Source organism: Oreochromis aureus, linkage group 12, assembly GCF_013358895.1.
Source record: "Oreochromis aureus strain Israel breed Guangdong linkage group 12, ZZ_aureus, whole genome shotgun sequence".
Classification (NCBI taxonomy): domain Eukaryota; kingdom Metazoa; phylum Chordata; class Actinopteri; order Cichliformes; family Cichlidae; genus Oreochromis; species Oreochromis aureus.
The window spans coordinates 21,072,003-21,098,191 of NC_052953.1; the positions used below are offsets into that span (position 1 = coordinate 21,072,003).

Sequence of the window (26,189 nt, forward strand, 5' to 3'; positions counted from 1 at the left end):
TTTGCTTGGGATCAAATAGTTTACGGTGGCCCTGAGAGGCAAACGAACTGCAACTTCAGAAAACACTTGCAAAAAGAAAAACGCTGCAAAGTAAATAGTCCCCTCAGTGACATGAAAATCAACATATAACTTTTATGTGTTTTTCTTGATTATTGTTTGATATTATGTCTCTCGCCGTTAAAATGAAACTATCAGAAAATTTAGCCACTGGTCATCTCTTTGGAAGTCAGCAAACTTACAAAAAATCAGCAGAGAATGAAATAATTATTTCCCCTACTTTACACAAACATGCATACACATCAAAAATAGAATATAAAAACGACCCAAGGCGCTGTATTTACCATATACACGAACGTCGTCCTCTCAGGTATAGATAAACAAAAAACCTATTTTTGTTGGGGTGCATGCGTCCGTAGTGCATGTGGCCCCGCCTCCCGGTGGGAACATCCAATCAGATGTGAGTATTGTAATTTGACGCGAGGTCATCAACAACTGATCGGAGAGGAGGAAAAGTGTCATTTGCCCGTGTGTTTGTTGTTTGCCGAGCGTTTTAAAGCGCAAGAGCAGTTCATGTGTTTTTTGCTCAAGGTGTATTAGTTAAAGACAACCGCGCCTTACTCGCTTTTTAACTTGAATAAACAGCTATGGGCGATAAAGTTATGGAAAGCGGCTAACGTTAGCTAACTGAATGTATTTCAGTCGGTTACAATTGTCAGAAGTTGGCTAGTTCCAGGCTAGCTACTACGTAGTTAGCTACCGCTAGTGTGGTGTCAGGGAGCCTGCGGTAGGTTGTTCCCAGCGATAAAATCATCTCGGCTGTCTAGCGTCTTTGAGAGTGCAGAGGTTTCCCAGTTTTTTGTTTTGGACGGGACAAGATCTTTTGAGATATCTTACCATGGATTTGTTTGACAGTAACAGTTCAGGTAAGTAGACACGGGCAGAAGGTACAGTAAAAGAGCAAGCTAACAGCAGCAGGCCAGCTAATAACTGTCGGGACATTTGGCTGGGAGTGACATTCACCCGAGGACACATGCTGAGATTGACTTTTAAAAAACTGTATTAAAGCAGCTTTGTCTTTGCTGCGTAATTTCCTTAATTTTACTAGAATCGATTTTGTTGATTGCTGATAGTCCTGCCGTGAAATGACACATTTGCATACGAGTTTCATTTCCCCATAAGCATCAATCAGTGGGCTGCTTAAATATTTTAACTGAAATAAAGAAAGTGAAACACATTTCTAACAGCTCAAGAACAGAGGTTGTCTTAACACAGCGCCATGTTACGTTTCAAGTTATCTGTAACAGCAAAGCAGCACTGTTTGCTCGATTTAAGTGTGCTTGGTTTGATAGCTGCTGTGTTTTCTCCTGGCGTGGAGAGCTGATAAGTCACGCTCCCAGCCGCTCATGTTGTTTATAACCTCTGTTATGGTCCCAGGACGTGCATTGTTTTATTAGAGCAAACAAAAGAGAGGGCTGTGTACACACTATAACATCTCAGAGGAAAGTAGCAGCAGCAGCAAAATCACAGTAGTTTGACTTCCTGTTTTTGTGTATCTTTGCGTGTATGTAAGGAGGTTTGATTGTGACTTTGTGATTTTCTGAGACCAAACTTGTATTTCGCAATCACATTTTCATCAGATAATGATGTTAAAACGTTTACAGATTCTCCCTTCCTATAAACTTTAAACAGTGAGCCATTTTGCAGTGTGTTTTCTGTGTTTTATTACTTGGGGGCACACCTGCCAAACACAGGCACATATTTAGTTGTAGTTCTGTGAGTCTGCTGTTGGGTTTGTACGTGTTTTGCATAAACAGGAAAACCCCAGTTTTCAGATAAACTGCTTTAGTGCATTTGCGCACAGACCTGTGGGTGTTTCACATTTATCTTGCTTAATCATAACCATCATCATCATCATAATCACTTCTCTCTTCTGAGAATGTCATTTTGCTCATATGAAATATCTGTTTAACGTGTTTAGTCGGTGCTATTCTTATAAACCCTTGCAGACCTTCCACTTTGCCCACTGCTTAGCTCCTAACCTATTAATAGATATTCATCATGCAGCAATGTGGTCCAGACAGAGAGACTGTGTCGACCCACGCTGTCATATCAGAAACACTGTACTGAGCACACAAGGAGCAAAATATTTCACCTCTGACATTTCTGGGCTGCTGACTTTCTTTTGGGAGTTAAAGCTCATCTTTGTTTGCTGTAATTGTTTTTGAGTAAACACTTTAGGTGTTTAGTGTTTTTCTGTGCGTTCCACTTACAGCCATGAAATGGAAAGTGAAAACTGTTTAGGCTGTAAAACCATGAATGGACTGTGAGGCTGAAACTGCAGAGTTGCACAGTTCAGCATTGTAATACTTTAATTATTGAATTAGGATGTTGAACATGCCTCTGATTGTTTCAGGAATTACTGGGGGAGAGTCTGGCTTCCAGGCAGTGACTTAAAGTTTGTAAAACAAGGCCTTCTCTTGTCATAATGCTGCATATGTAGGTTAGTTTGAGGAAATGCAGGCCTTTAAAAACTGCATGTGACATAGACAAGTGATGAGTAGTCTTTGCTTTAGCTTTTTCCTATTTGGGGACTTGATTAATTTTTATTTCACTTCTCCTCCTTGGGAAGAAGAAGTTATTCCAGGTTTGTAATGTCTGCAGTTCAGTGTTTCAACAGCCTGATAAACCTGTTCTGTGTAGATAAAAGAAGCAGGAAATACTGAAGAAGGTGTACTAACGGGAAATTGCAGAAACTCTGTGAACACTTTATGAAATGTGGCTTTGTGTTGAAAGCGCATTCAGTGACAACAATGCTCTTTGTGCCAGATAGTCTCTTCTTACATCTCTCTCCTTTCTATCATTTCCCTTTTTTTTTTTTTTTTTTTTTTTTTTTTTTTAGCAGCATCTGTCTAATTTCTCTTCCTCTTTGTGCTACAGAGCATGCCAACCTGCCGAGGAACATGATTGAGAACAGCATGTTTGAAGAAGAGCCAGATGTTGTGGATTTAGCCAAAGACTCCACAGCCTTTCCGGTATGTCAGTAGTATGGGTTGATAATGTGAGCAAATTGGGGCAAGTATTTGTAAGCTGCTTCTGTCTGACATTTAATTTTAGCATGGTGACAATGCTATCTCTTCATCATGTTAATACTGCATATAGGATTTAGTTTTCAGTCACCACAGTGATGCTGCATCATACAGCCTTATAAATAAAGTCTTTACACTTTCTCATTGTCTAATAGTCACCAAATCCACTCTTAAAGCTCCTCAATCCTTTTGTATCCTTTTATTCATGATTTACATTGGAAACAGCTGCAATCATTATTAAAACACATCTTCTTTCATTACCTGTTATCTGGACCCTTCTCTTGACCTGATTATTGTTTTTATCATTCATTCCTCTGCACTCAGTCTCGTCTCACCCCCTCTACGTATGACATTTTACCTCGTGCTAACTAACTTACAGGGAAAGTCAATACAATATATAGGAATCTGCATGATTTAACCCGAGGATAATAGAACCTACTGGATATGCTCTCTCCAGACGTTTCCTGCTCTTGATCCAGATGAAGTGACTTATGAACCCCGTAGTTCACGGTTACTTGTGCGAGGCCTGGGGGAAAACGACATGGATGACGATGAGGAGGACTGCGAGTCTTCAGCACGTTTGTTGGGCATGTCTTTTATGAACCGAAGCTCTGCTCACAGATCCAACTCTTCCCCTTACACCAGACAGGCACCACCAAGGTAAAGTAGGGTTCATCATATGGGATGATGTGCAGCAAGTTTACTTAAAATAATATTTTTTTCTCTGTGGCATATAGGGCTTCATAAATAGTTTAGTATTATTATATGATCTGAGTATTTTGGGAAAACAAATTTTGACTCAGTGAGTCAGAAGATAAAAGTACAGCATGTACAACAACATTGGTTGTCCCTGTTTGCCCAATCGAGTTGTTAGTACTGTTGAAAAACAAATATATATTTATGAAGAGACATCCTCTGACACTGCTGTTATTGGGAGTCCTGTCAGAAACCTTGTGGCTACAATTCCAGTTTTGTTTTAATACTATATTATGTCATTGTGTCAAGATTGAAATGACAGCAGTGACAACACAGGCTAAAAGTTTGAGTTGTGCTTCCAGACCAAAAAAGTAACCATTAAATATAGCAACAGTCATAGTTAAAATAATTGTGCAGGTCAACCTCAAAGTACTGTTATTGACTGCATATGGTAAATGTAAAAAAAAAAAAAGAAGCTGTATTCAGATACCACATCCTGTCACATAATAAAAGTTTCACATGTGGAGGCTTCAACTTTCACCGGCAAACTGTCTCATACTGAAAGATGATCATTTTTTACACTCGATGTCTAAATGCTGGTTATGAAAGCTCGCATTAACCAAAACTTGACAATCAAGTTAGCAGAGAGATCCTCTTCATATTTAAAATGAGTTAGTGTAAATAATGTTAATCTCTCTTTGATTTCAGGTCATGTTCAAGACCCTCATCACGTACCATAGTTGTATGTGTGTTGTTCCTCGTGATAGTGGCCTCGATGACCATGGTACTCTGCTTCCTACCTGCCTGCACCTTTACCAAAGTAAGGAAAATATTAAGTTAGTTTTCAAGAATATCAACTTTAGAGCAAAAACAATTTTATTTTTCTCCATGCTCAGTCACACATTCATTGCTCACTCCAACTCTCTATCCTCTGCAGGCAGGTTGTCCTAAGCCAAACAAGACCAATCCCATTGAGCCAGTCTACCCCATCTCCACAAATGGGGAATTGTTTCCATGGGCACAGCTCCGACTCCCTCAAAGCATAAAACCTCTCAGCTATGACCTCACCCTGAACCCCGACCTCGACAAAATGACCTTCACGGGCAGAACTGTTATCAACATGTCTATACTTCACAGCACAAACCGCATTGTATTCCATGGTGCTAATCTCAACATTACCAAAGCAACCTTCATGGTGGGTTTGAAGAGGATTTTTTGTGTTCTGATGAATAAATTATTTACTTATTTTTTGTCTGCTAGTCTGTGACTAACAATTTCTCTCTTCCAGTTGGGTGATGGGCAGGCCAGTGATGTGACTGTACTGGAATACAAACCCAGACAGCAGTTAGCTGTTAATTTCTCAAAGGAGCTGAAAGCAGGCCAGTACTGTGTTTTGACAATGGAATATTCTGCCAACTTCTCAAACACATATGATGGTTTCTACAACAGCTCCTACATTGATAAGGATGGAAACAAAAGGTACCCCTTGCTCACTGGCTGTTTATTAGCAGGCTACTTACTACAAGCTTTTAAGGTGGCGGTAATTAAGGCATTACTTAAAAAGCCCTTATTTGTTCCAGCTGTTTTAGCTAATTCTAGACTGTTTTTAATCTTCCTTTTATTTCAAAGAATCTTGAAAGACTAGTTGAAGAGTTTCAGTCAAGATTAAGAGTGCGTCATAGCACTGAAACAGTATTAGTGAACGTTATGAAACATCTTCTAATGGCCTTTGACAATGAACCAATGAACTCATCTCTGTGCTTGTCCTGTTAGACCTCAGTACAGTGTTTGCTACCACTGACCACAAGATTTTACTACAGATATTAGAACATACTGTTTGTATTAGAGGAACTGTGCTGCAGTGGTCCAAGTCATATCAGTTGGATAGATTTCCAATTAGTTAGTTGTGGAGTTCTGTGCTGGGACCAATACTTTTTACTTTATACTTGCTTCATTTAGGCAACCTTATGAGAAAACACTGCATACAGTTTCATTGCTATGAAGATGACGCACAGTGTTATTTATCCATGAAGCCAGGTCATGCAAATCAACTAGTTAAATTACAGGGATGTCATAAACACATAAAGGCCTAAATTACCACTAATTTTCTACTTCTAAATTCAGATGTAACTGAGGTTATTGTACTCAGCCCTAAAAATCTAACAGGATATTTACTTCAGATGGCCTCATAGTGTTACCTGTAGTAATATCTTTAAAATTAGAATCATCCTGTCGGAATGATGCTGAAAAACTAGTTTATGCATTTATTACTTCTAGGCTGGACTGTTGTAATGCATTGTTATCAGGCTGTCCTTAAAAGTCCATGAAAAGCCTTCATTTGATTCTAAATGCTGCAGTGAGACTAGAAAGCGAGACCGTATTTCTCTTATTGGCACCAGAATTTAATTTTACATTTTTCTCCTTATAGACAAAACCTTGAATAATCAGGCACCATGTTATCTTTTAGACCTCTTAGTACCATATCACCTCATTAGAGCACTTTGCTCTCGGATTCAAGGTTTAATTTTAGTTGCTAGAGTTTTTAAAAGTAGAATCAGAGGCTGCATCGATCAGGCTCATGTATTTTGGAACCAGCACCCAGTTTGGACTTGAAGAGACAGACACCCTCTCCCGCTCTACTCTTAGGTTTTAAGATTAGGTTCAAAGCTTTCTTTTTTGATAAAGCTTACAGTCAAGCCTGGGTCAAATTACCCCGACTCATACTGTACTAAGTGTAGGCTACTGGGGGCTTCCCATGATGCACTGAGCATTTCATCTTCACTCATCTCTTTTCACTCCCTGTATGTTTATACACTACTAGTGCATTTAATCATTAGTACTTAAAAAACTCTGGCTTTTTCTCTTATAGTTTTCCTTTTGACCTGTTTCTCTCTGCTGTCTTCTGTTTACCTTCAATCTCACTTGGAGTGGCAGATGGTTGACATTTCCCGAGCCCGGTTCTGCTGGAGGTTTCTTCCTGTTAAAAGGGGGTTTTTCCTTCCTATTGTTGTCAAATGTGTGCTCACACGGGGATGTCTTGTTGGAGTTTTTTTTTTTTTCTAATATTGTAGGGTCTTACACTTAAAATATACTTCACATTGAGGCAACTGTTGTTGTGAATTGGCGCTATATAGAAACAATTGAATTGGTTCTGCCATAAGTGCAGACTATGGAGTCAGCTCATCTCATCGCCACAGTCTAACAAATGAGTGCTTTAAAAATAACAAACACAGAAAGAAAATGTTTTATGGAGCTTAAACATTTCTGTCCTCCAGCATGGTCATGTTTATCCCCCTCTTTTCCCCAGGGTCCTAGCAGCAACACAGTTTGAGCCGCTGTCGGCCAGGAAGGCCTTTCCTTGTTTTGATGAACCAGCTTTCAAAGCTACATTCCTGATTAAAATCAGCAGAAAAAAAACCTACATGACTCTTTCAAACATGCCCAAGGTAATGTAAAATCAATGAGATTTGCATTATGATACTAATGGTTGAAACATTCTACACAGTGTTTTATAAAGCTTCATTCATATGTGGTTGAATTATTTTTATTCACTTGTTCATTTGTTATTTTTGGCAGTATCTGACTAGATTTCATAGTAAAACTAAAACTGACACAAGGTTTGAATTACATTTGGTTACCGTAGCATGAGAGTTTAATATCCTAATAGAGGTTTGGCTTTTGAAGAAGTGGTACTTGTTTTTTGTACAATTGCACTTTTGTCACTATGTAACTACAGTTTACAAAGCATATTTATAATAATATCCTGTCCTGAAGACTTTGTAATTCTTGTAACCACTATGGCTTCTCAGGTCACGGTGGGGGTACAGTCAATACTACCAGATGGTGTGCTGCACTGCTGTATTCCTCCACAATAAATCAGCTGTATTCCTCCACAATAAATCAGTAATACTGATTTATTGTGGAGGAATACAGTACTGAAATTAAGTGGCAGTTCATTACATCCTTGTGTTATGTATTTCAGGCAAAATCCACAAATCTCTCCAATGGCCTTGTGCAGGATGAGTTTGAAAAGACCAGTGTTAACATGAGCACTTACCTGGTGGCCTTCATCGTTGCTGACTTCACTTCTATCACCAAAAATGTTTCAGGAACCCAGGTAGGTCTAGCAGAGAAATATTTTTCTGTTTCAGTTCAGGCTCTGCAAATATTCTTCAGTGAGGCTGTGCTGTTGTTGATAAACGCTTTACATGTGTATACATATAAATACCTTCTATTGTTTGTGTTAGGTGTCAGTCTACTCTGTACCAGAGAAAATTGGGCACACTGAGTATGCTCTGACCATAACCTCTAAACTGCTGGAGTTTTACAATAACTTCTTTGACATTAACTACCCTCTCAAAAAACTAGGTGAGGAAACCAATGGATATTTAATTATACACACTCTGTGCTTTATCCTAGTGTAACTGTTCTCCCCGTGTCCCGTTTTTACACAACCCCATATGCTTTCTTTCTCTGCTGTCTTCTCAGACTTGGTAGCTATTCCTGACTTCCTGGCAGGAGCTATGGAGAACTGGGGGCTGATCACTTTTCGGGAAACCACTTTGTTAGTGGGCAATGAGTCTTCTCTCCTGGAAAAACAAGTGGTGGCTTCTGTCATAGCACACGAGCTTGCTCATCAGGTACTTTTGTTTGTGTTTGTATCTGTGAAAAAAAACAGTGAATATGTTCACATGTCCAATTGTTTTTGTTTTACAGTGGTTTGGAAACCTGGTGACTATGAGATGGTGGAATGACCTGTGGCTCAATGAAGGCTTTGCCACTTACATGGAGTACATGTCACTGCAGGAAGTGTCGCCCGACCTGGAAACTGTGCGTTCTGCCATATAGCTTGCCAAATTACTCGTCATAAATCAGATAATGTTGTGTGCTTCTACATATGCAGTATGTCCTGTTTGTTTGCAGGGTAATTTATTCCTCTCAGTGCGGTTCAGAGCCTTAGACAAAGATGCACTAAGCTCCTCACACGCTGTGTCGACAGACGTTAATACAACAGAACAAGTAGAGGAGATGTTTGACTCTGTCTCTTATGAAAAGGTAAACGCTGACATATAAGTACATCACATGCTGTTCATTAATTCACTTAACTTTGATTTCTAGCGGTTGATTTAAGGAAATAGTGAACTTCACATTAAGTTCTTGATAGTTTATTGTTAGTTTATTAATCTTTGTCTTCCAGGGTGCATCCATTCTTTTAATGCTGAATGCTTCCTTCCCTGGAGATCAACAGTTCAGAAAGGGTATCATTGAATATCTCAAACAGTTCAGCGGATTAAATACAGACACTGATGACCTCTGGAACAGCCTCACACAGGTGTGTGTATTTGTGGTGTGTATTTTATGTTCATGTATATGTGTGCTTTTGTGTTTTGCACTGAACCACAGTGACTGGTTATCTTTTCCCTTTGTGAAGTGTGATTGTGGCAAAATGTAGCCTTGGTAAAATCTACCATAGAGCCTGACCAGTACAATATTTTTAAGACCAATACCAATATTTGTTGATTTAAAAATCTGATTTTTTTTTTTCTTTCTGTCACACAACACCTATTTATTTACTCATTTACACTCTCCCTAAATCTGCTTGGATCAGCTGGTTGTTATGTTAAGAGATGTGCATGACTAATTGACTAGAAGTTCAAACATTGCTGCTAGAAATAGAAGTTGGTTATATGTAGCATTCTTATGGGTTTTTTTAAAAAAAAATTTTTATAAAGATATTGTCAAAGATGTTACACAACCACCAGCCACTGTCAGACTGCAGCCTTTACAGTTGGCTGCACACACCTCTCTCTGTGTCCGTGAAAGGAAATTGTAAATGAACGAGGGGAAAGTAAAACAGATGGCTGCCATGCTAACCGGCGCTTATCTGTAGTACTTTATAGTAAAGCATGAGCAGCTGTAGGTTGGCTTTGCCAGAATAAACTGGAGCAAACTGGAGTGTAGAGGCTAGCAAGAAAGAAACTGAGGCTACTGCTGCTAGTTCTGCTATGGCTAGCCAAAGGCTGTAAATTATTCTGATATTGTGCATGTTTACAACGTTATACAGAATGTAAAGCGCCGCACCTTTAAGCAACATTTAAAACATGATTGTCTAATAAGGAATATGATTAATGGGTTCATATAGCCCTTAAAATACAAATGAAATATTTGTTTGGCCAGTGTTCAATGGCCGCTTAAAGTGTGCGCAATTTTGCAGGTTTTCTAAGAGGGTTCTGACTTTTGGGCTCGTTGACTAAACAAAGTTTTTCTCTCTCATTTAAACGGCTAGAAAATTAGTCACCAGGATGTATCCTAGTTCCAAACAACCATGTTACCAAGAAGGAAGATGCATATTGCCCTCTGGTGAACAAACTATGTAACACCAACACTCATAACCTGGTTAAAGAGTGTTTCTCCTGTCCCTCCTTTACTTTTTTACTTGTCATCTATCAGCATTACACTTGCTGATATCAAAATAGCAAATAGACAATGCCTGCTGGGCTCTAATCTACTGTAGCAGCAACTACAAGTGCTTTATCTGTACTTGCACTGTTTACGTCTTTGCATATATGGAAAGATTTTGTTAGTGGATAGCATTGCAACTATGCAAGATACAGATGATTACATATGAGTCCTGAGTAGGCTCTTATAAGGCCTTTTGAAAATAGCCCTGTTAAATATAGATCTGTTGTGTTAACTTGTTTTCTAACTTGGTAAATGGTCTCATAATGGAGAGTATTTAGAACTTCTTTTTTTAATAGATATTTTTATTCTGTTTACTCTTTGCTGAGGTATGGCAGTCAACCTATAATTCAAATGTAGCTAATATACACTACATAGAATAGTTCCCTTGCTTGTTCTCTTGCTTATTCCCTTTTGATGGCAGAGCACAAGACAGACGCAAAGACTATATAATTGTGACAAGAGTGTTTCAACCTCATGACCTCAGAAAAAAATGATGCTTCCATCTGCTTAGTCATCTTATTGTCTGCCACAATGCTAACAGTCTTAAAAGTCTCTCATAGTTTAGAGTTTATCTTTGATCTGTTCATCAAAGAGATGTTTTTGGATAGATTCTGTGAGTAGTGTACACTTTGTTGCCATTTGGATACTAGAAATTGTAATTGTTTCCACAAATTTTGAGAATATAGCTGCAAAATATGAGTCCACTTCCACACTATTTCTCATGTGTGGGGAAAAAATGAAAGCGTGACATTTGGCTGCACACACAGATCAAATATTCCCCTTCCTATCCTCAGACCGATAAGTCCACGCACCACATGAATGTATCGCAGATGATGACATCATGGACATCACAGAAAGGCTTCCCACTGGTCACTGTAAACCTCATGGGAAACCAGGTGACACTCACACAGGAGCACTTCTTGCTCACATCTGACAATACCACGCATACGTCAAGGTGGGTTACACATTACCACACACACAGACAGACACACATGGATCATAAGGACACCACTGTGCTAACTGTACTGTGCACTCTGTTTAGCTTGTGGAATATTCCAGTGACGTATGTGAACGACAGCTGTAGTTTGGCCCCTGAGTGCAGACAGGTTTTCACTCTGAAAAATAAATCAGGTAAAAGACTAAAATAGAAACCTATTCTAATTGTCCTCCGCTGAGCTGCTCTCGAATGATAAGTTTTAAGTGTATTCATGTGTTTGTTTGTATTTTCAGACACATTTAAGCTGTCAAAAAATGTAACGTGGCTGAAGTTGAACTACAAAAGTACAGGCTTCTACATAGTGGACTACGGAAAGGATGGCTGGTCTGCTCTTACTGAAGCGTTGAGCAAAAATGTCAGCGTTCTTACGCACGAGGACCGTGCTTCACTTATACATAACATCTTTGCTCTCTCCAGGTATCAAAGTCTTTTAATTGTATTCAGTGATGAAAGTCTTTTTTTCCGTTCTTCTGCTTCATTTTGATGCTCCGCTGTTCCTCGTTTGTCCATTCTCGTCCCTAGATTGGGACGTGTGACCTTCCGGCAGGTCCTCAATCTGCAGAAGTATTTCTCATTGGAAACTGAGACTTCTCCTGTGATGGAGGCCCTTTTACAGCTCAATAATATCTACCGACAGCTTGAAAAAAGACAGGAGTCTAATCTTGCATCCCGCATGAAGGTATTGAACTCACACCCAAGAAATTCGATTTTCAGTAAAGACAGAATTTTTGAAGTTTTGCTTCTGAATCCCAAACAATGGATTTTAAATCAAACCACCAAGATGTGATTGAAGTGCAGACTTGAATCTTTAATTGAGGGGGTTTAATAAAAAAACTTTACATTAGCTGTATCTAAGGGTAGTTTTCAATACTTGGCTAAAAGTCCTTTGCAGTCCTGCCTGAAGTCTAGGACTCACAGGTGTCCCCAGTTGGTGTGTTTTCTCCCTTAGGATGTTCTGCTAAGCCTTTGCTGCAGCCACCTTCAGCCGCTGCTTATTTGGGGGTCTCTCTGGCTTCTTTTTCATTTTGACTGAAAAGTTGCTCTATTTGATTGAGCTTAGGTGACTGACTTGGCCGTTGAAGAATGTCTCATTTTTCTTGGACTGATTTTGCAATGTACTTTGGTTTGTCATCCATTTACACTGTGAAGAGTTTTCTGATCAGTTTTGCTGCATTTCTCTGGATCTGAGCAGAGAGTTTAGCCCTGTACACTTCACAATGCCTCCTGCTTCTTCAATCAGCAGTCACATCAACAGTAAACACGAGTGACCTGGCTCCACTGGCAGCCATACATGCCCATGCCATAACATTGCTTCCATGATGTTTGGCCGATAATGTGGCATTCCCCCATACCTTTTTCTCTTCCCATCATTCTGGTACAAGTTTATTTAGGTTTCAAATCTTTTTTTCAGAAGTGTACAAGCTAAACAGTCATTTCAAGAAGTCGTCTCTTAAATTGTAGACGTTGACAATGATACTTGTACCTCCTTGAGTTTGTTCTTGACTTGGTTAGTGTTTGTGAAGTTGTTATTCTGAACCATGGAAATAATGCTGTCATCATGCACTTTAGTTGCTGTTGTTGCAGAGTTGTTCAGTGCAGTTATTCTTTTTAAGAATTGACCAGATTCACCAGAATCTCTCTGAAAGGTTTATTTATTCTGGCCTCCCTCACTTGGTATCTCCTTGGTCCTCATTTTTAAAATGACCATAAAAAACTTTAAAATTCAAATTGAATAGACTTGTGATATTCTTATACTATGCCTGCTTCATTTGTCAGTAACGTTTGAAATAACAAGCAAACACACCTCACCTGGCCATTGTCAGTAAATTGTCCAATTAATTTTTAGCCTCTAAAACACTTTAACCACATTTTGGTTGTTTTATTTAAAATCCAGTGTTTTGGCGCACACCTACAAACTTTAAGTGCTTGCACACAGTGTTGAAGGTTGTCAATATGAATTAAAGATGAGGTTATTTTGATAAGAAAGTAATAATAGCAGTAAAAGTGTTTTAAAGGTTTGATTGGTAAGAGTTAAGAATTTACAGTATCATGACTTAAAGAAAACAGCCAGTATTGCGTTCTTTAACTTCACTGTTAACCTACAACTGTTCTCATTACAATTTTTTATTTATTTTTTTTTTTTTACATCATATTACATGATAAAACTTTGATTTGCTAAAAAAAAAAATCAGACTTTGATTTGACACTTAACACATAATGTATCTTTGATAAGGTCAGAGCATGTCTGTTTTTTTTCTAGTTCATTTGAGTTTTGGCTCTATCATGCTAATGACTGTGTTTCGTTTTGGGGGTTTTTTGGTTTGTTTTTTGACAGAATTTTATTAGGGGGACATTTCGTGATCTGATAGCCAACCAGACATGGGACAAAGAGGAGAATGTGTCCAAACAGGAGCTGCGCTCCGCTCTGCTGGAGATGGCCTGTAGCCTGAATGATGAAAACTGCACCCACCAGGCCACGTCCCTGTTCAAAAAGTACATGGACTCCAATGGTACCATCAGGTACGTCCAGAGCACAAGAAACATTTCGTTTTCTTACTCTGCTTCGTTTCAAACTGGTAACAGGGTGAACAGTATTACTCAAACATCGTTTTAGAAATGGAAGGTGATGGGGCCTTAATGGAATCAGAAAGTTGGAATTGAGTAGCAAGAAAAAAGTGAAAGTCTGTTTCTTTCTGTATGTATTGTCGTAGGATTCCCGGTGATCTGCAGCAGACTGTATTTACAGTGGCTGGCCAGTCTGATGAAACCTGGGACACTCTTTTCAACATGTATGTGCATGCCACGTACGATTCAGAGAAGCGGAAAATGCTAAAGGGCCTAGCATCCACTCAGAACCCACAACGTTTAGTACAGTAAGTGTTTTTGTTTGTTAATTATGCGCTGTTCAAACAAAGTCAGTTTTACACTCTGTTTCACCTCCCCCCAACTCCTGAAAATTTCACCACTTCGCAAAAAAGTTCATTTGCAGGTCAAAGTCCTGCAATGCCATTAAAATGACTACACTTAATTCCACCAGAGCAAATGTTTGACATACTCAAGGTCTCAAAGTTACTCACCATGTCAGTGCTGTGGTTATATTACTGTAGTTTACATTAAAATGTGTTACTGACCCTGCTAAGTATTTATAGTTTGGTTATAGACTGGCATAAGCAGTCTTGATGTTTACTGACTCAGCAGCTGGAAAACTGTTATTAAATTACTTCAAACTTATACTGCACTTGGGGCATCATTATACTGTAATGTATAATTATGCCACACACATCTAAATAAATTGATCTTCAATAAGTTGATTAGACTGTATTTTGGGGATGCTAGATTATGCAAGAATGTAGCTGATGTCTTTTTCAATAAGTCCATCCATTTCTTTCCATCCATGCGGGTGTGAATAAACAGCAGCCTAAGCAGAGAAGCACAGACCTTGCTCCACCAGCTCTTCTGGTGTAAACTCAGTTGCTCTCAGATGTAATCTCTCCAGCATGTCCTTGGTCTGTCCCAGGGCCTCTTCCTGGTAGGACAGGCACAAAACATCTCATCCAAAAGGGGCCCAGAAGGGATCCTAGTCACCTCTGCTGGCATCTTTCAAAACAGAGGAGCAGCAGCTCTACTCTGAGTCCTGTCTCTAAGGAAGAGCCCAGACAGCCTTCGAAGAAAGATCATTTCTGCTGCTTGCATCTGTTTCATTCTTTTGGTCACCACTCAGAGCTTGTGATCATAAGTGAGAGCAGGAACGTAGATCGTAGATTGACGTGATTGGTGAATCGCAGCGTCTGCTAGACTGCAGACACTGCCCCAGTCTGTCTGTACATCTGCATTTATTTATCATGGATATTTAACAAGTCGTGAAAATATTGTTATTAAAAAGTTGAGATTTGTGTATTTGAAGTTATTTGTTTTAAAACCTGTTAATATAATAGTTATAAACCTTTGAGATGTACGGCAGTGGTGTCAAACGTGTGGCAAACACCAAAGGGTCCAATTCGGCCCGCTGGATGACTTCACAGTAAAGTCATCTACCCTGAATTTTTAATAGAATGTATTGTTAAGCCTTTTGTGATAAGACCAGCATTAGTATACAGGAGTGAAAGTATAAAAAAATGTTTCTAGATTTCAAAAAGAAGTCAGCATATGAAGATTTTGTGCATTTTCACTGTGATCTGGGAATTGTAATGACCACAGACGTCCCAGTTATTTTGAAGCAATTCTGTTTTCTGGCACATTTTTAAGGGAGAGCGGCAAAGAGCATTACACTTTGGTTTATGGCTTCAGTTTTTTAAAACTTCTCCTCTATCCCAACTTAAAGCTTTCAAAATGTACTTCTTTATACTAAAGATTGTTTGATCCCATTGCTGTTTGGTTACAATCAGGGTCATTTTGACACGTTTGGTTTCTTTCTAGGATTCTGTCGTCTGGTCTGAGGGGAAGTCTCATTCAGACTCAGGAGTTGCCTTTGGTCATCAGCACTATGTGTCAGAGCTTTGCTGGTTGTTTGTTTGCATGGGACTTCATACAAGAGAACTGGGACCGCCTCATAGAGAAGTAAGTTAGTCTCAGAGTTTCCCCTGGTAAAGCATTTTGAGATAATTTCACCTGAAAATTCAACAATTTTGTCTTTTTGGCTGCAGGTTCCCAATTGGCTCCTTTGCCATCCAGACAATCATCAAATCTGTTACCTCCCAGTCCTCCACACAGGCACAACTTAATAAAGTATGTCCTTAAGTCATTTCTTATGAGAATGCATTTGTTTGACCCTCAGTGTACTTGTTTCGTGAGCTGAGCTTGTGTGTTTTGATGTCTTACAGGTGCAGGCTTTCTTCTCCGGTCTGAAGGAGCGTGGCTCTCAGATGAGGAGCGTACAGGAAGCTTTGGAAACCATCAAGCTCAATCGGGGCTGGATGGACAGGAACCTGCCTACACTCCAAAGATGGCTGTAACACGGACGCTCCAACAAGTCTCCACCCCAGTAACAAGCAACTGGGCTGTTTCTTTGAGACAACGGCAGTATTTGCACTATCTTAGGACTGTGTCCTTTACCTCCCCTCATCCAGACCAGAGCGCTAATCAGTGGTTGTGCTCTAGCTGGTTGGACAGGTTGTTTTCATTTTTGAGATTGGTCCTGTAAGTTGTACATGATAGCTCAGGGTGGCTCTGATTGTGTGTGTGTGATTGTGACAGGGCGTCGTCAAATGCAACACACACTCCTCATGTTTTATGCTGTTGACCAAACCTCTTCCACAGTTCTCATCTAAACCTCACGCCTGAGCAGACAATCATGCTTTCACCCACACTCCTTTGGCCCAACCACCTCTCAGGCACCTTTCAGCGTGAGCTGTAAAACGGCCACTTTAAAACAAACTCAATAGTATGATCAATGTCAATATTACTGTGTATGGTGAAGATGCAGATGTCAGGGATTCCTCAGCAATGATGAATTTAAATTAATGTTACTTGATAGATGGGAATTATCCTTAGAGTTAAACTAACCATGTGTTGTTGTTTTTTTTTTTTTTTGTTGGAAGAATATCTGCCTGTCAGCCTGTACTAATTATTCATGCGATCCCAAGTGTTTGCTATACTAGTCATGGTTGGGCTACAAGATTTGTTCGTTGATGAGTAGATGCCAGTGTGTTGGTATTGAATGAATGTACTGAAAAAAACTTCCCACTGTGTACTGTAGATGATGTACAGAAAATAGTGCAGGTTTAAAATAATAGCCATTGTGTCTTAGGTGAGAGCAGGCAGTGCACACTGGAGCTAAACATTCATTTCTTTCTTCCTTTCTTTCTCCCCCAACCGTAATCCCAGCCAAGCTTTAATCAACAAGCTTTTTTTTCCTTTTTTTTTAAAAAAAAAATTTGGATTACTTGCCTGCAGTGAAGTCACTTTACAGACTCACTCTTTGGCTCCATGCGCTTGTAAAGTTGTAATTATAGTGTAAATATGCTCAACCCCAAAGCCTTTTCCCTTGCAGTTTTGGATGTACTGTTTTAAGCATCTTAACTTTAAACATTTTAAAAATTTACTTTCTGTTGTGTGTGTCTGTATATAGAGTGTAAAGAGGAACTGTACACATCTACCTGATCAGGAGTCTTGGTTAAAGCGTTTTACTGCATCTCTTGATTTGAGACAACACCTGGAGGTCATTTGCTCATGAATGTTGTGTTTTTAAGGGCTAATGTGCATATTTAAGTATCCAAAGTATACAGAAGAACAGTCCATGTTGATAGTTTGCTCAGTAAGCTGTTACTTGTCAGCCAAAAATAGGAATGCAGAAAGTTTAAAGTTGGTCCAGTGTTAACCACCTGTGTATGTTCGCTATTTATTGTCTTGAGATAACTCCTCCAGTTTGGCAACAAGATGTTATTTAAGTACAGCTGTACCCTCAGCCAAAGCGGTACTTATTCAGTCGATTGCTTGCCATGATTGACAGGTGAAATGTGATCATCATTACATTCAGAAGGCCTGCATCTCTTTTTTTTTTTTTTTTTTTTTTTTTTGGTCATAATATTGTTTGTTCCATTGATGTAAAAAAAACAAAACAAAACAAAAAAACAATGTCCAAAAACCGTAGTACAGACTGTTGTTACGAAGGCATCTGTGCACAGTTGCTGGTAATGGTGGTCTTTTTTTATTTTAGAGAATGCAACTATTCCTGTGAATAGGTGAGAACGCCGGTGTACGGAGAACTGTGAACAACTGAGATGGTACCGATTTGGTTACACTTTACCAGTAATGTTGCCCCTTTATTTATTCCATTATGTCTATAATGACTTTACAGAAATATTTTGGAATCCTTGCATTTTTATCCTGCTGATTTTGGCTCATTTTCCATTGTCCGTTTAGAAAGGCCATACAGTCTTGTTACATCAGCCGGAGAGTTTGATTTTCATCTCTCATTTTCTGTCAGAGTCCTGGCAATCATAGTATGTGATGATAGGACTGCAGTAGAGTACCACATGTGCAGTAAACCCAGTCAGACTGTCTTTGTTTTTGTTGCACATTAATGAAATGCTGTAGATGCTTTTATCATTTTGTTGCTCTTCGTGTGTATAAAAATATAAATAATAAAGGTTTTTTTTTTTTCTTCCTCCAAAAGGTTTGAATATTTTATATACTGCTCAAAAACGTTAAAGAAACACTTAAAAACACATCAGATCTCAGTGGTTAAAAAGAAAAACATGCTGGATATCTATGCAGATATGGACTGGGTAATGTGTTAGTAATGAAAGGATACCAAATCATTACATAAAGTCAAACAACCAAAACCAAATGATACTCAGAAGTTTTTATGACAATCAAGTGCTTGTTTGCATGCCTGAAAACATTTGGGCATGATCCTAATGGGACAATAGATGTTGTTCTAGGGAATCCTGATCTCGACCAGAGCTCCAGATTGGATGGACCAAAACATATTCCTCAGGCTTTCTGTCGGATTTCAGGCAGACATAGGGACAATGGTATTAATTCCTTCATCCTCCAGTAACTGCTTACTTATGCTCTCACCACATGAGGCTGGCCATTTTCATGTAGGGTCTGACAGTGGGGTCCAAGGATTTCATCCTGAAACCTAGTGGCAGACAGGGTGCCGGTGCCTAGCCTGCAGAGGTCTGTGCATCTCTCTGTGGATACGCCTCTTCAGACCATCACTGACAGCCGTAATGAATTTAATTAAAGTAACTATATGAAATAAACTTGCACCACTGAGTCTTACGTACAGAATCTCACAGTTTAGGGTTATGTAGGGACAGAACCAAATAGAATATAAAATCACACTAAAGCTCGCTCAGTATTAACAAAAGTATAAGATCTGTTTACAGTCAAACTTCAAGTCTGCCCGGCAACCAGGAAGGGTTTGTGGATGAGCAGAACATTGATCTAATTGGTTTCTGAGTCAGTGCATGTTCTCTGATGTGCAGACGAATGGCAGTATGAAAACAGCATGCACTAAAGCAGCCTGGAAACCTGGAAGCTTTAAACAACCGGAAGTCATCAATGATACTTCTCCGCTGCACCACCAGAGGCCATCATAGCTCTGCTGTAAATGTTTCTACTGGCCCTAATTCATGCTCTTGCAGCCCAAGATTGATTGATTGGTTGTACTGACTATGTTTGGATGTATTCATGTAAAACCCAGATGCTCGATCCTTACAGTGGAAAGGTAAAGCAGGACTGTTTGGTTGTTTGGCTCCATGTATAAAATAACTGGCATAAATCCAGCCATTCAAACTTCAGTTGTCATTTTTTATTTTAAATCAAGCCTTCATTGAGACCTTGGTGTCCCTTGTATATCGATATACTGTGTGTACTGATTGAACTGGATAGGTCCCAAACTCCCAAGTTATAGGTATTTTTTGATTTTAGGGTAGTATAAGGAACACGTGAAATGAGGGTTTGACAGTGTGCCCAATTTGATAGGATTGAGGTTAATCAGGTCACATGACTGTAAAATCTGCATACCTACAGTGCTTGTATGTGTTGAAGCTACTAGTGTTCCAGTTTGTTCTCTATACAGCAGTACTCATACCACAAATGAAAAGAAGCTTAAGTGTTTTAAACAAAACAGTTATTACTGCAAAGTTTTAGATTTGAAGTATTTCTGTGTTATACAGTCATGGTTAAAAATAAAATGCAGCTTCTGTCATTTTTGTGGTTTTATATATCAGAACATAATGAAAAATGATCCATCCATTACCAGGTCTAAAAATTAGACAAATGCAGCTTCAGGTAAACACATGTCACACACTGTGTCATTATTTCCATCCATCCATCCAACAAGAAACAAAACAACAAAAAACTAAGTGCATCCAGTCGTTTAGTGGCTTGTAAAACCATTTTTGGCAGCGATTACTTGTAGTAACTGTTTTCTGTATGACAGTCAGTGTCTCACATTACTGTGGAGGATTTTTGGCCCATTCTTCTACACAACGTTGCTTCATTCATTGAGGTTTGCGAGCTTTGACTGGCTCATCATGTTGTTGGAATTGAGCTGTCAGACACATGACCAAACATTTGACTCTAGAATATTTTGGTATACTGAGGAGTTTATGATCAGCTGCAAAGTGCCTAGATCCTGAGGCTGGAGAATAAGCCCAAATCATCATCCCTCCACCACCGTGCTGATATTTAGTATGAGGTTTTTGTGCTGACACGCTGTGTTTGGTTTCACCAACATTGCTGCGGTGCATGTAGGAAAAACCTCTCCAAGTTGGTCACCTCTATATGAAGGAAATTGTTCTAGAAGTCTCGTCATTTTTTTCTTATGCAACTCTGTGAACGTAGGTCATGCTGTCATGTCCTTTTTTAGACAAAAGAAGCTTTGTCATGGCAACGCTTTTAAACAAGTCAGACTCGTTCAGTCTTTTTCTAATTGCACTGTCATGAACTTTAACATTTAACATACTAAGTAAGGCCTGTAGAATGTGAAATGTAGTTTCTCTGAGCATTGTAAAGGCTGACGTTAGGGTGAATTTGCTGGAATGCCACTGCTGGGAAGACTGCAAATTGTCTTGAATGTTTTTCACTTGTGAAAAATCTTTCTTATATATATTTGGAAATAGCCTTGTAACCCTCCTCAGATTGATGGGCAGCAATAATTGTTTCACTAAGATCACTTCTGATCTGTTTCTGGGTGTTGTGTTAACACACATCTGAAAAAGCTTTTATAGAGGCAGTTGATTAGCTCAACCTAGCTGCTACCCTCCCGATGTCTATGGAAGCACTGAGGTTGCACTTATTTGTTTCACACACTGCTTTTGCATTTTGGCTTATTAAATAATTTTAAAAATAGCACTGTAAAAATGTTGCTCATTTGAGGTTGTGTTAATCTCATTTAAGACCCAGGTGGGCCAGGTGAGTTTTTTGATGTTTTGATACATAAAGTGCAATCAAAGTATCTCATTCTGTTTACTCAACATATACACAGATGCCATCCAAAGATGACTATCAGGTCACATGACCACATATGTTTCATTTATTTAAAAGGTTATCTGGTCTTTCAAAAGCACAGCAACCATGTGACCTATGTAACCATGTGACACAGTCACCAGATCAGCGTTACACAAGTTCAATCAGCACTTCAAAACATTAGATAACTCACGAGAAAACATTAGATAAACTCTGATCTCTTGTATGATCTATGAATGCAGAAATGTGAATGACGTGCGCAACACAATGAACTGATTAGAAGTCTATTGAGCAGGCACGCTCAAACTATTGCTAATTATCCAAACGTCTGTTCCTTAATATCTGCATCTATTTGTTTTTTCTTCTCAGTTGCTCTTTTCTGAAGAATTTGAATGAATTTGTGACTGCTACTGTTTTTATGTTTAACAAGTGAGCCTTATCCTCTCACAAATATCTTTTTATTCTCATTGTATATGTACAATGAATTTGTGAGTGCTCCACAGCAACTGTGCAGGAATAAAATATAAATAGTAAGACAGCAGGAATAAATAGCAAACCACAGGGATATATACAAAATAATATGAATATGTACAAAACAGTAGGAATATATACAAAACAAGGGGAATATACACAAAACAATAGAAAAGGCACACATTAAAAGGAAAGGGTTGCGAAGTGCTTGGAAGTAGTGCGAAGAAATGACTTGATCTGAATGGACACAGAGGAGGTGTAGGTGGTGCAGGTGGTGCTGGGCCTTCTTTACCAGGGCGATGGTGTTGCCATGATGCCATGATGAGTTCTTTCATTTTGCGGACGTTTAGCTTCAGGCCATTTTCTGAGCACCAGCAGGACAAATTCTCTACCTCCACCTTGTATGCTGTCTCATCTCCATCAGAGATGGGCCCGACTACGATGGTGTCATCGGCATACTTGAAGATGGCGTTGGTTGGTTGGATTGGTGTACAGTCATATGTGTGCAGGGCAAACCGCAGGGGGCTGAGAACGCAGCCCTGTGAGGATCCAGTGCTGAGTGACAGTTGGTGAGGAAATCAAAGTAGCAGAGATGCTGAAAGTTGCTGAAAGCTTTTGAGAATGTAAAATGTCACCAACCAGGGATGCAGGTGCTGCAGGTCCTCATTCAGTGAGACAATGGCAAAGACTCGTCATCTAATGTGGGTGTTTGTCTAAACTGCCATTTTTGGTGTCAGATCACTGCTGAATAATGGCGATATGTTGTTTTTCATGAAGAACTGTACATGTGAAGCTTTATGTTGGTATCTGGGGACTTTCATTGACAATTATGCAACTGTTTTTCCACGGCTGCTTCAGATCTTTTGATAACTTTTGTGCTACGCAGATGTTAGATAGTGAACATGCCTCACATGACATAATTGACAGAACACTGTGTAGTTTCTGTGCTGACCTGTCTCAGGTGACACTAACAACACAGTGGGTTCTGCAGTCCTGCCACACTGACGCTCTTCATATCAATCTAAATTATTGTATTTCTAAATGGCAAATTAGCACATTTAAAAAGGTAGAGTAACAGAGATAGAACTATTTTATATTTCACTCACTCATTGGGTAGAGCTAGCTAGTACTGGATTGAACCCCATTTTCAGATTCAGATAACTTTATTAATCCCAAAGAAAGGCAATTTGTTTGGAGGTTACCTGCACAACTTACTCACACGATCTAGTGTCCTTAAACACCAAGCAATAAATACTGTAGCATGTCAAGGCAAAGATCAACAAATAATGATGTTGAAAAAAGAGTAAAAATTAACAATACAGTAATTAAATAGAATAACAAGGACTAAAAATGAACAAAGAAGGTATTATAGCTGAGGGAATGAAGGATTTTTAGTATCTCTTTGTTCTACACTGGAGTACAAGGCAGCAGTGATCTGAGAGCAGCTTCATGAACTCAGATGACCCACATGGCCAGGGTGCAATAATAATGTTTTTGGAGAAGGTGTTAGCAGATGCTGTGGGAGGTTTTACCCTGAACAGGCAGATGAAATAAAATGTTAAAAGCCTTTCAATAAATGAACAATAAAGATGACAAAACTACTTTAATCATAGATAGCATAGATTCAACAGGGAGAATTCCTTTTGAGACTTTGGCCCATATTAAGATGATACCATCACATAGTTGCTGCAGATGGGTCAGCTGCACATTCATAATGAGAATATCCTGTTCCACCACATCCCTAAGGTGCTCAGTTGGAATGATATAATCAGCCATCAGAAGATGGGTGCACTGTAGGGCTATGGGTTTAAAAACTATCCTCGTTTGGTATTTAGGGATCCAATTTGTGCCAAGAAACAATCCGCCACACCATCACACCACCATCAGCAGCCTGAACTGTTGATACAAAGCAGTATGAATTCATGCTTTCATGTTGTTCACACTAAATTGTGACCCTGCCATCTGAATGTTGCAGCAGCAACACCTGGTGTGGTCTTCTGCTGCTCTAGCCCATCTGCTTCAGAGTTTGACATTCAGAGATGCTCTTCTGCATACTTGGTGTTATCTGACTGACTTTTTCCTTCTGATCAGCTCAAACCAGTCTTGCCATTCATCTCTGACATCAAAATATTTTTACCCAGAGAACAGCCACTCAGTGGATATTTTCTCTTTTCACCTTTCTTCTTCATTTTGATGCCTATTTTGAACTTCAGCAGATCATCTTGACCCTGTCTAAATGCCTGCATGCAGATACTGCCATATAATTGGCTGATTATCTTGTCAGTCTTCAAATTGCAGTTGAACGGGCGTACCTGATAATGTGGTGTAAAGATTCTGTTTTGTTAACCAAATCAGTTTTTGTGCATACCGTGTTAAATGTGCATTAAAATTAAACATTTTAAAGATTTTAATGTTCAGAATGTTCATGCCGTGCAATTACACTGACAAACACTCATTTGTTATCTAAAAAACAACCGGAAATGTTGTGGAAATATTCAGTAGATCAGATGAGCAAGAGCAGTCATTTCAGGTCACGTGTTCCACATCATATAAAATTATGTAATTACAAAGTCACGAGGGCTGTTTTCCAAAACCCGCATCTCAAACCAAGCATCACAAGCACTATCATTCATCTCTAGTTAGTTTCACTTTATATAGAGTAACTCATTCTAGTAGTAGTTACTTTTGTATATTAAATTTGCACATCATCCTTAGACAAAATCAAAGAAAAGAAATCACAAATAAAGAACTGTAAAAATGTTAAGCTGGTTGAGACTGCACAAGATTGTTTTTTCAAAGTGACAGTGCAATCACGCCATGATGTAAAACATCACTTGAAATCACAAATATTCAACAGAAAACAATCCAATAAAATCCTTCCGAGATGGTTTTGTTTTTCTCATATTTGGCTCCACTGAATTTGAGATAAGGGACTTTGCACTTTTGTTATCTGTGTTCTGGACAGACTGCTGAAAGGATCCGAGTGGGCATACATACTTACAGCTATCTGATGTTTTTTTAAGAACTATCTTCATTTTTGATCTCACATTCTTGGTCCGAGGAAGAAAGCACCAGAAGCTTCTAGAAAGGTTAAAGTTACAGAATGGCACGGTAAAACGAAAGTACACCCTCAATCAATTGCAGGTTTTTACTATCAAAACAAAAATAATAATAAGAAAATACAATTAAATTAAAAAAAAAAATTAAATTAGGTAAATACAACCTCAAGCAAGTGAAAACACAGGAGTGGAATAGCCTTACTACTTCCATAGGAATTACGAAGGTAAGTAGCAGACAGTTTATTCTTTTAGAAAAAGGCTGGTTTGGAAGGGTTGCCATGAGAATGCATTTTCTCTCTAAAAAGAAATCTCATCATCGCCTCTTATATTTGCAAAGATACACCTGGAACAAACCACAAGATGTTTTGGAACAATGTCCTTTGGACAGACGAGACCTTGTTTGGTGAAGACGAAACACACCATATCTGCAACTATCAAGCACGGATCTGGACACCTCGGAGTCATTGAGTCGACCATGAGCTCCTCTTTCTATCAAAGTACTCCAGAGTCAAATGCAAGGTCATTTGTCTGACAGCTGAAGCTTAAGACTTGCCAAGGACCAGGTTATTTTTCTCATATTCTGATATCTAAAACTTTAGAAATAACTGACGCCATACTTCTCTTTACCTCGACTGTAGTTTGACATACGACTTAAATTTTGAAACCTTACAATGTGGTAAATAACTTCCTCATTGGAAGTTATTTACCACCATGGATATATTATAACCAGTTGCACCAGTACCTCTGTCATTTAAATCAGGTGTAAGTGCAACATGCTGCGTCGTCAGATCACTGGAGATTTTACTGTCCAAGTACAACAGTCCAACGCAGGAACTGCAAGCTTCATTAAGCTCTGGAATGCTTAAAGCTCATTATGTAACCCAAATACATAAGCAGACACGAGAGAACAGCAAATCCACAAATCTGCCGTGCACCCTGGAGATCAGCGTAGTCTTTACATGCTCCGAAACTAACATTAATGTGGATATTTAACTTAAACCTGGATAAACCTTAAACCTCTTAAACTTTAAGTGAGCAGAGGAATTTTTTTGTGATAAGAGAGTAGTTCTTATCACAAAACGCTGGAGAACAGCTCAAACTGATCAAACACACTGCTTAAAAAGCTGACACTCCAACAACTGCGATATGAAAAACAGCTTTTTTATGTCTGCATAGATTTTCAGTCATCTAGCTCATGGTAGTCTTAACAGCTTGAAATGAAGGCAGGTGAACTTCTTTACATTATATTAAAAAAAGGAGAAATGTACAGATTTTTAAAAACAACTTTAAGAAGTCCTTATTTTTAACAGCTTCATTCCTTCACCAATGTGTTTCGCCAGTTGGGGATTGACCGATGCGAAACCTGAGTATATTTGATGTGAATTTAGGGCGGTGTTTTCTGTTTTTATTAAGCACTGAATGAAACACACACACACACACACACACAAACACACACATACAACAGATTTTTATTTTTTTAAAAAAAGGTATTTTAAA

At 38.9% G+C, this 26,189-nt stretch overlaps 1 protein-coding gene across 1 annotated transcript; it reads left to right on the forward strand.

Moving 5' to 3' along the window:
• The first annotated feature begins 489 nt into the window (after nt 1-489).
• Nucleotides 490-18,328, forward strand: LOC116332525 (leucyl/cystinyl aminopeptidase). Its single transcript, XM_031755519.2, has 22 exons — nt 490-923; nt 2,938-3,032; nt 3,544-3,746; nt 4,491-4,602; nt 4,720-4,977; nt 5,071-5,261; nt 7,090-7,228; nt 7,765-7,899; nt 8,030-8,150; nt 8,271-8,422; nt 8,499-8,612; nt 8,706-8,837; nt 8,980-9,114; nt 11,039-11,199; nt 11,287-11,375; nt 11,475-11,658; nt 11,764-11,920; nt 13,577-13,761; nt 13,953-14,114; nt 15,658-15,798; nt 15,885-15,966; nt 16,062-18,328. The coding sequence occupies exons 1-22, from the start codon at nt 896-898 to the stop codon at nt 16,191-16,193; spliced, it is 3,108 nt and encodes a 1,035-aa protein (XP_031611379.1). The 5' UTR covers nt 490-895; the 3' UTR covers nt 16,194-18,328.
• Nucleotides 18,329-26,189: the final 7,861 nt, after the last annotated feature.

Coding starts and splice junctions, on each gene's coding strand:
- LOC116332525 (XM_031755519.2), top strand. CDS start 896: ATGGATTTGTTTGACAGTAACAGTTCAG. Junction 924..2,937: donor GTTTGACAGTAACAGTTCAG/GTAAGTAGACAC, acceptor TTTGTGCTACAG/AGCATGCCAACCTGCCGAGG. Junction 15,967..16,061: donor CACAGGCACAACTTAATAAA/GTATGTCCTTAA, acceptor GATGTCTTACAG/GTGCAGGCTTTCTTCTCCGG.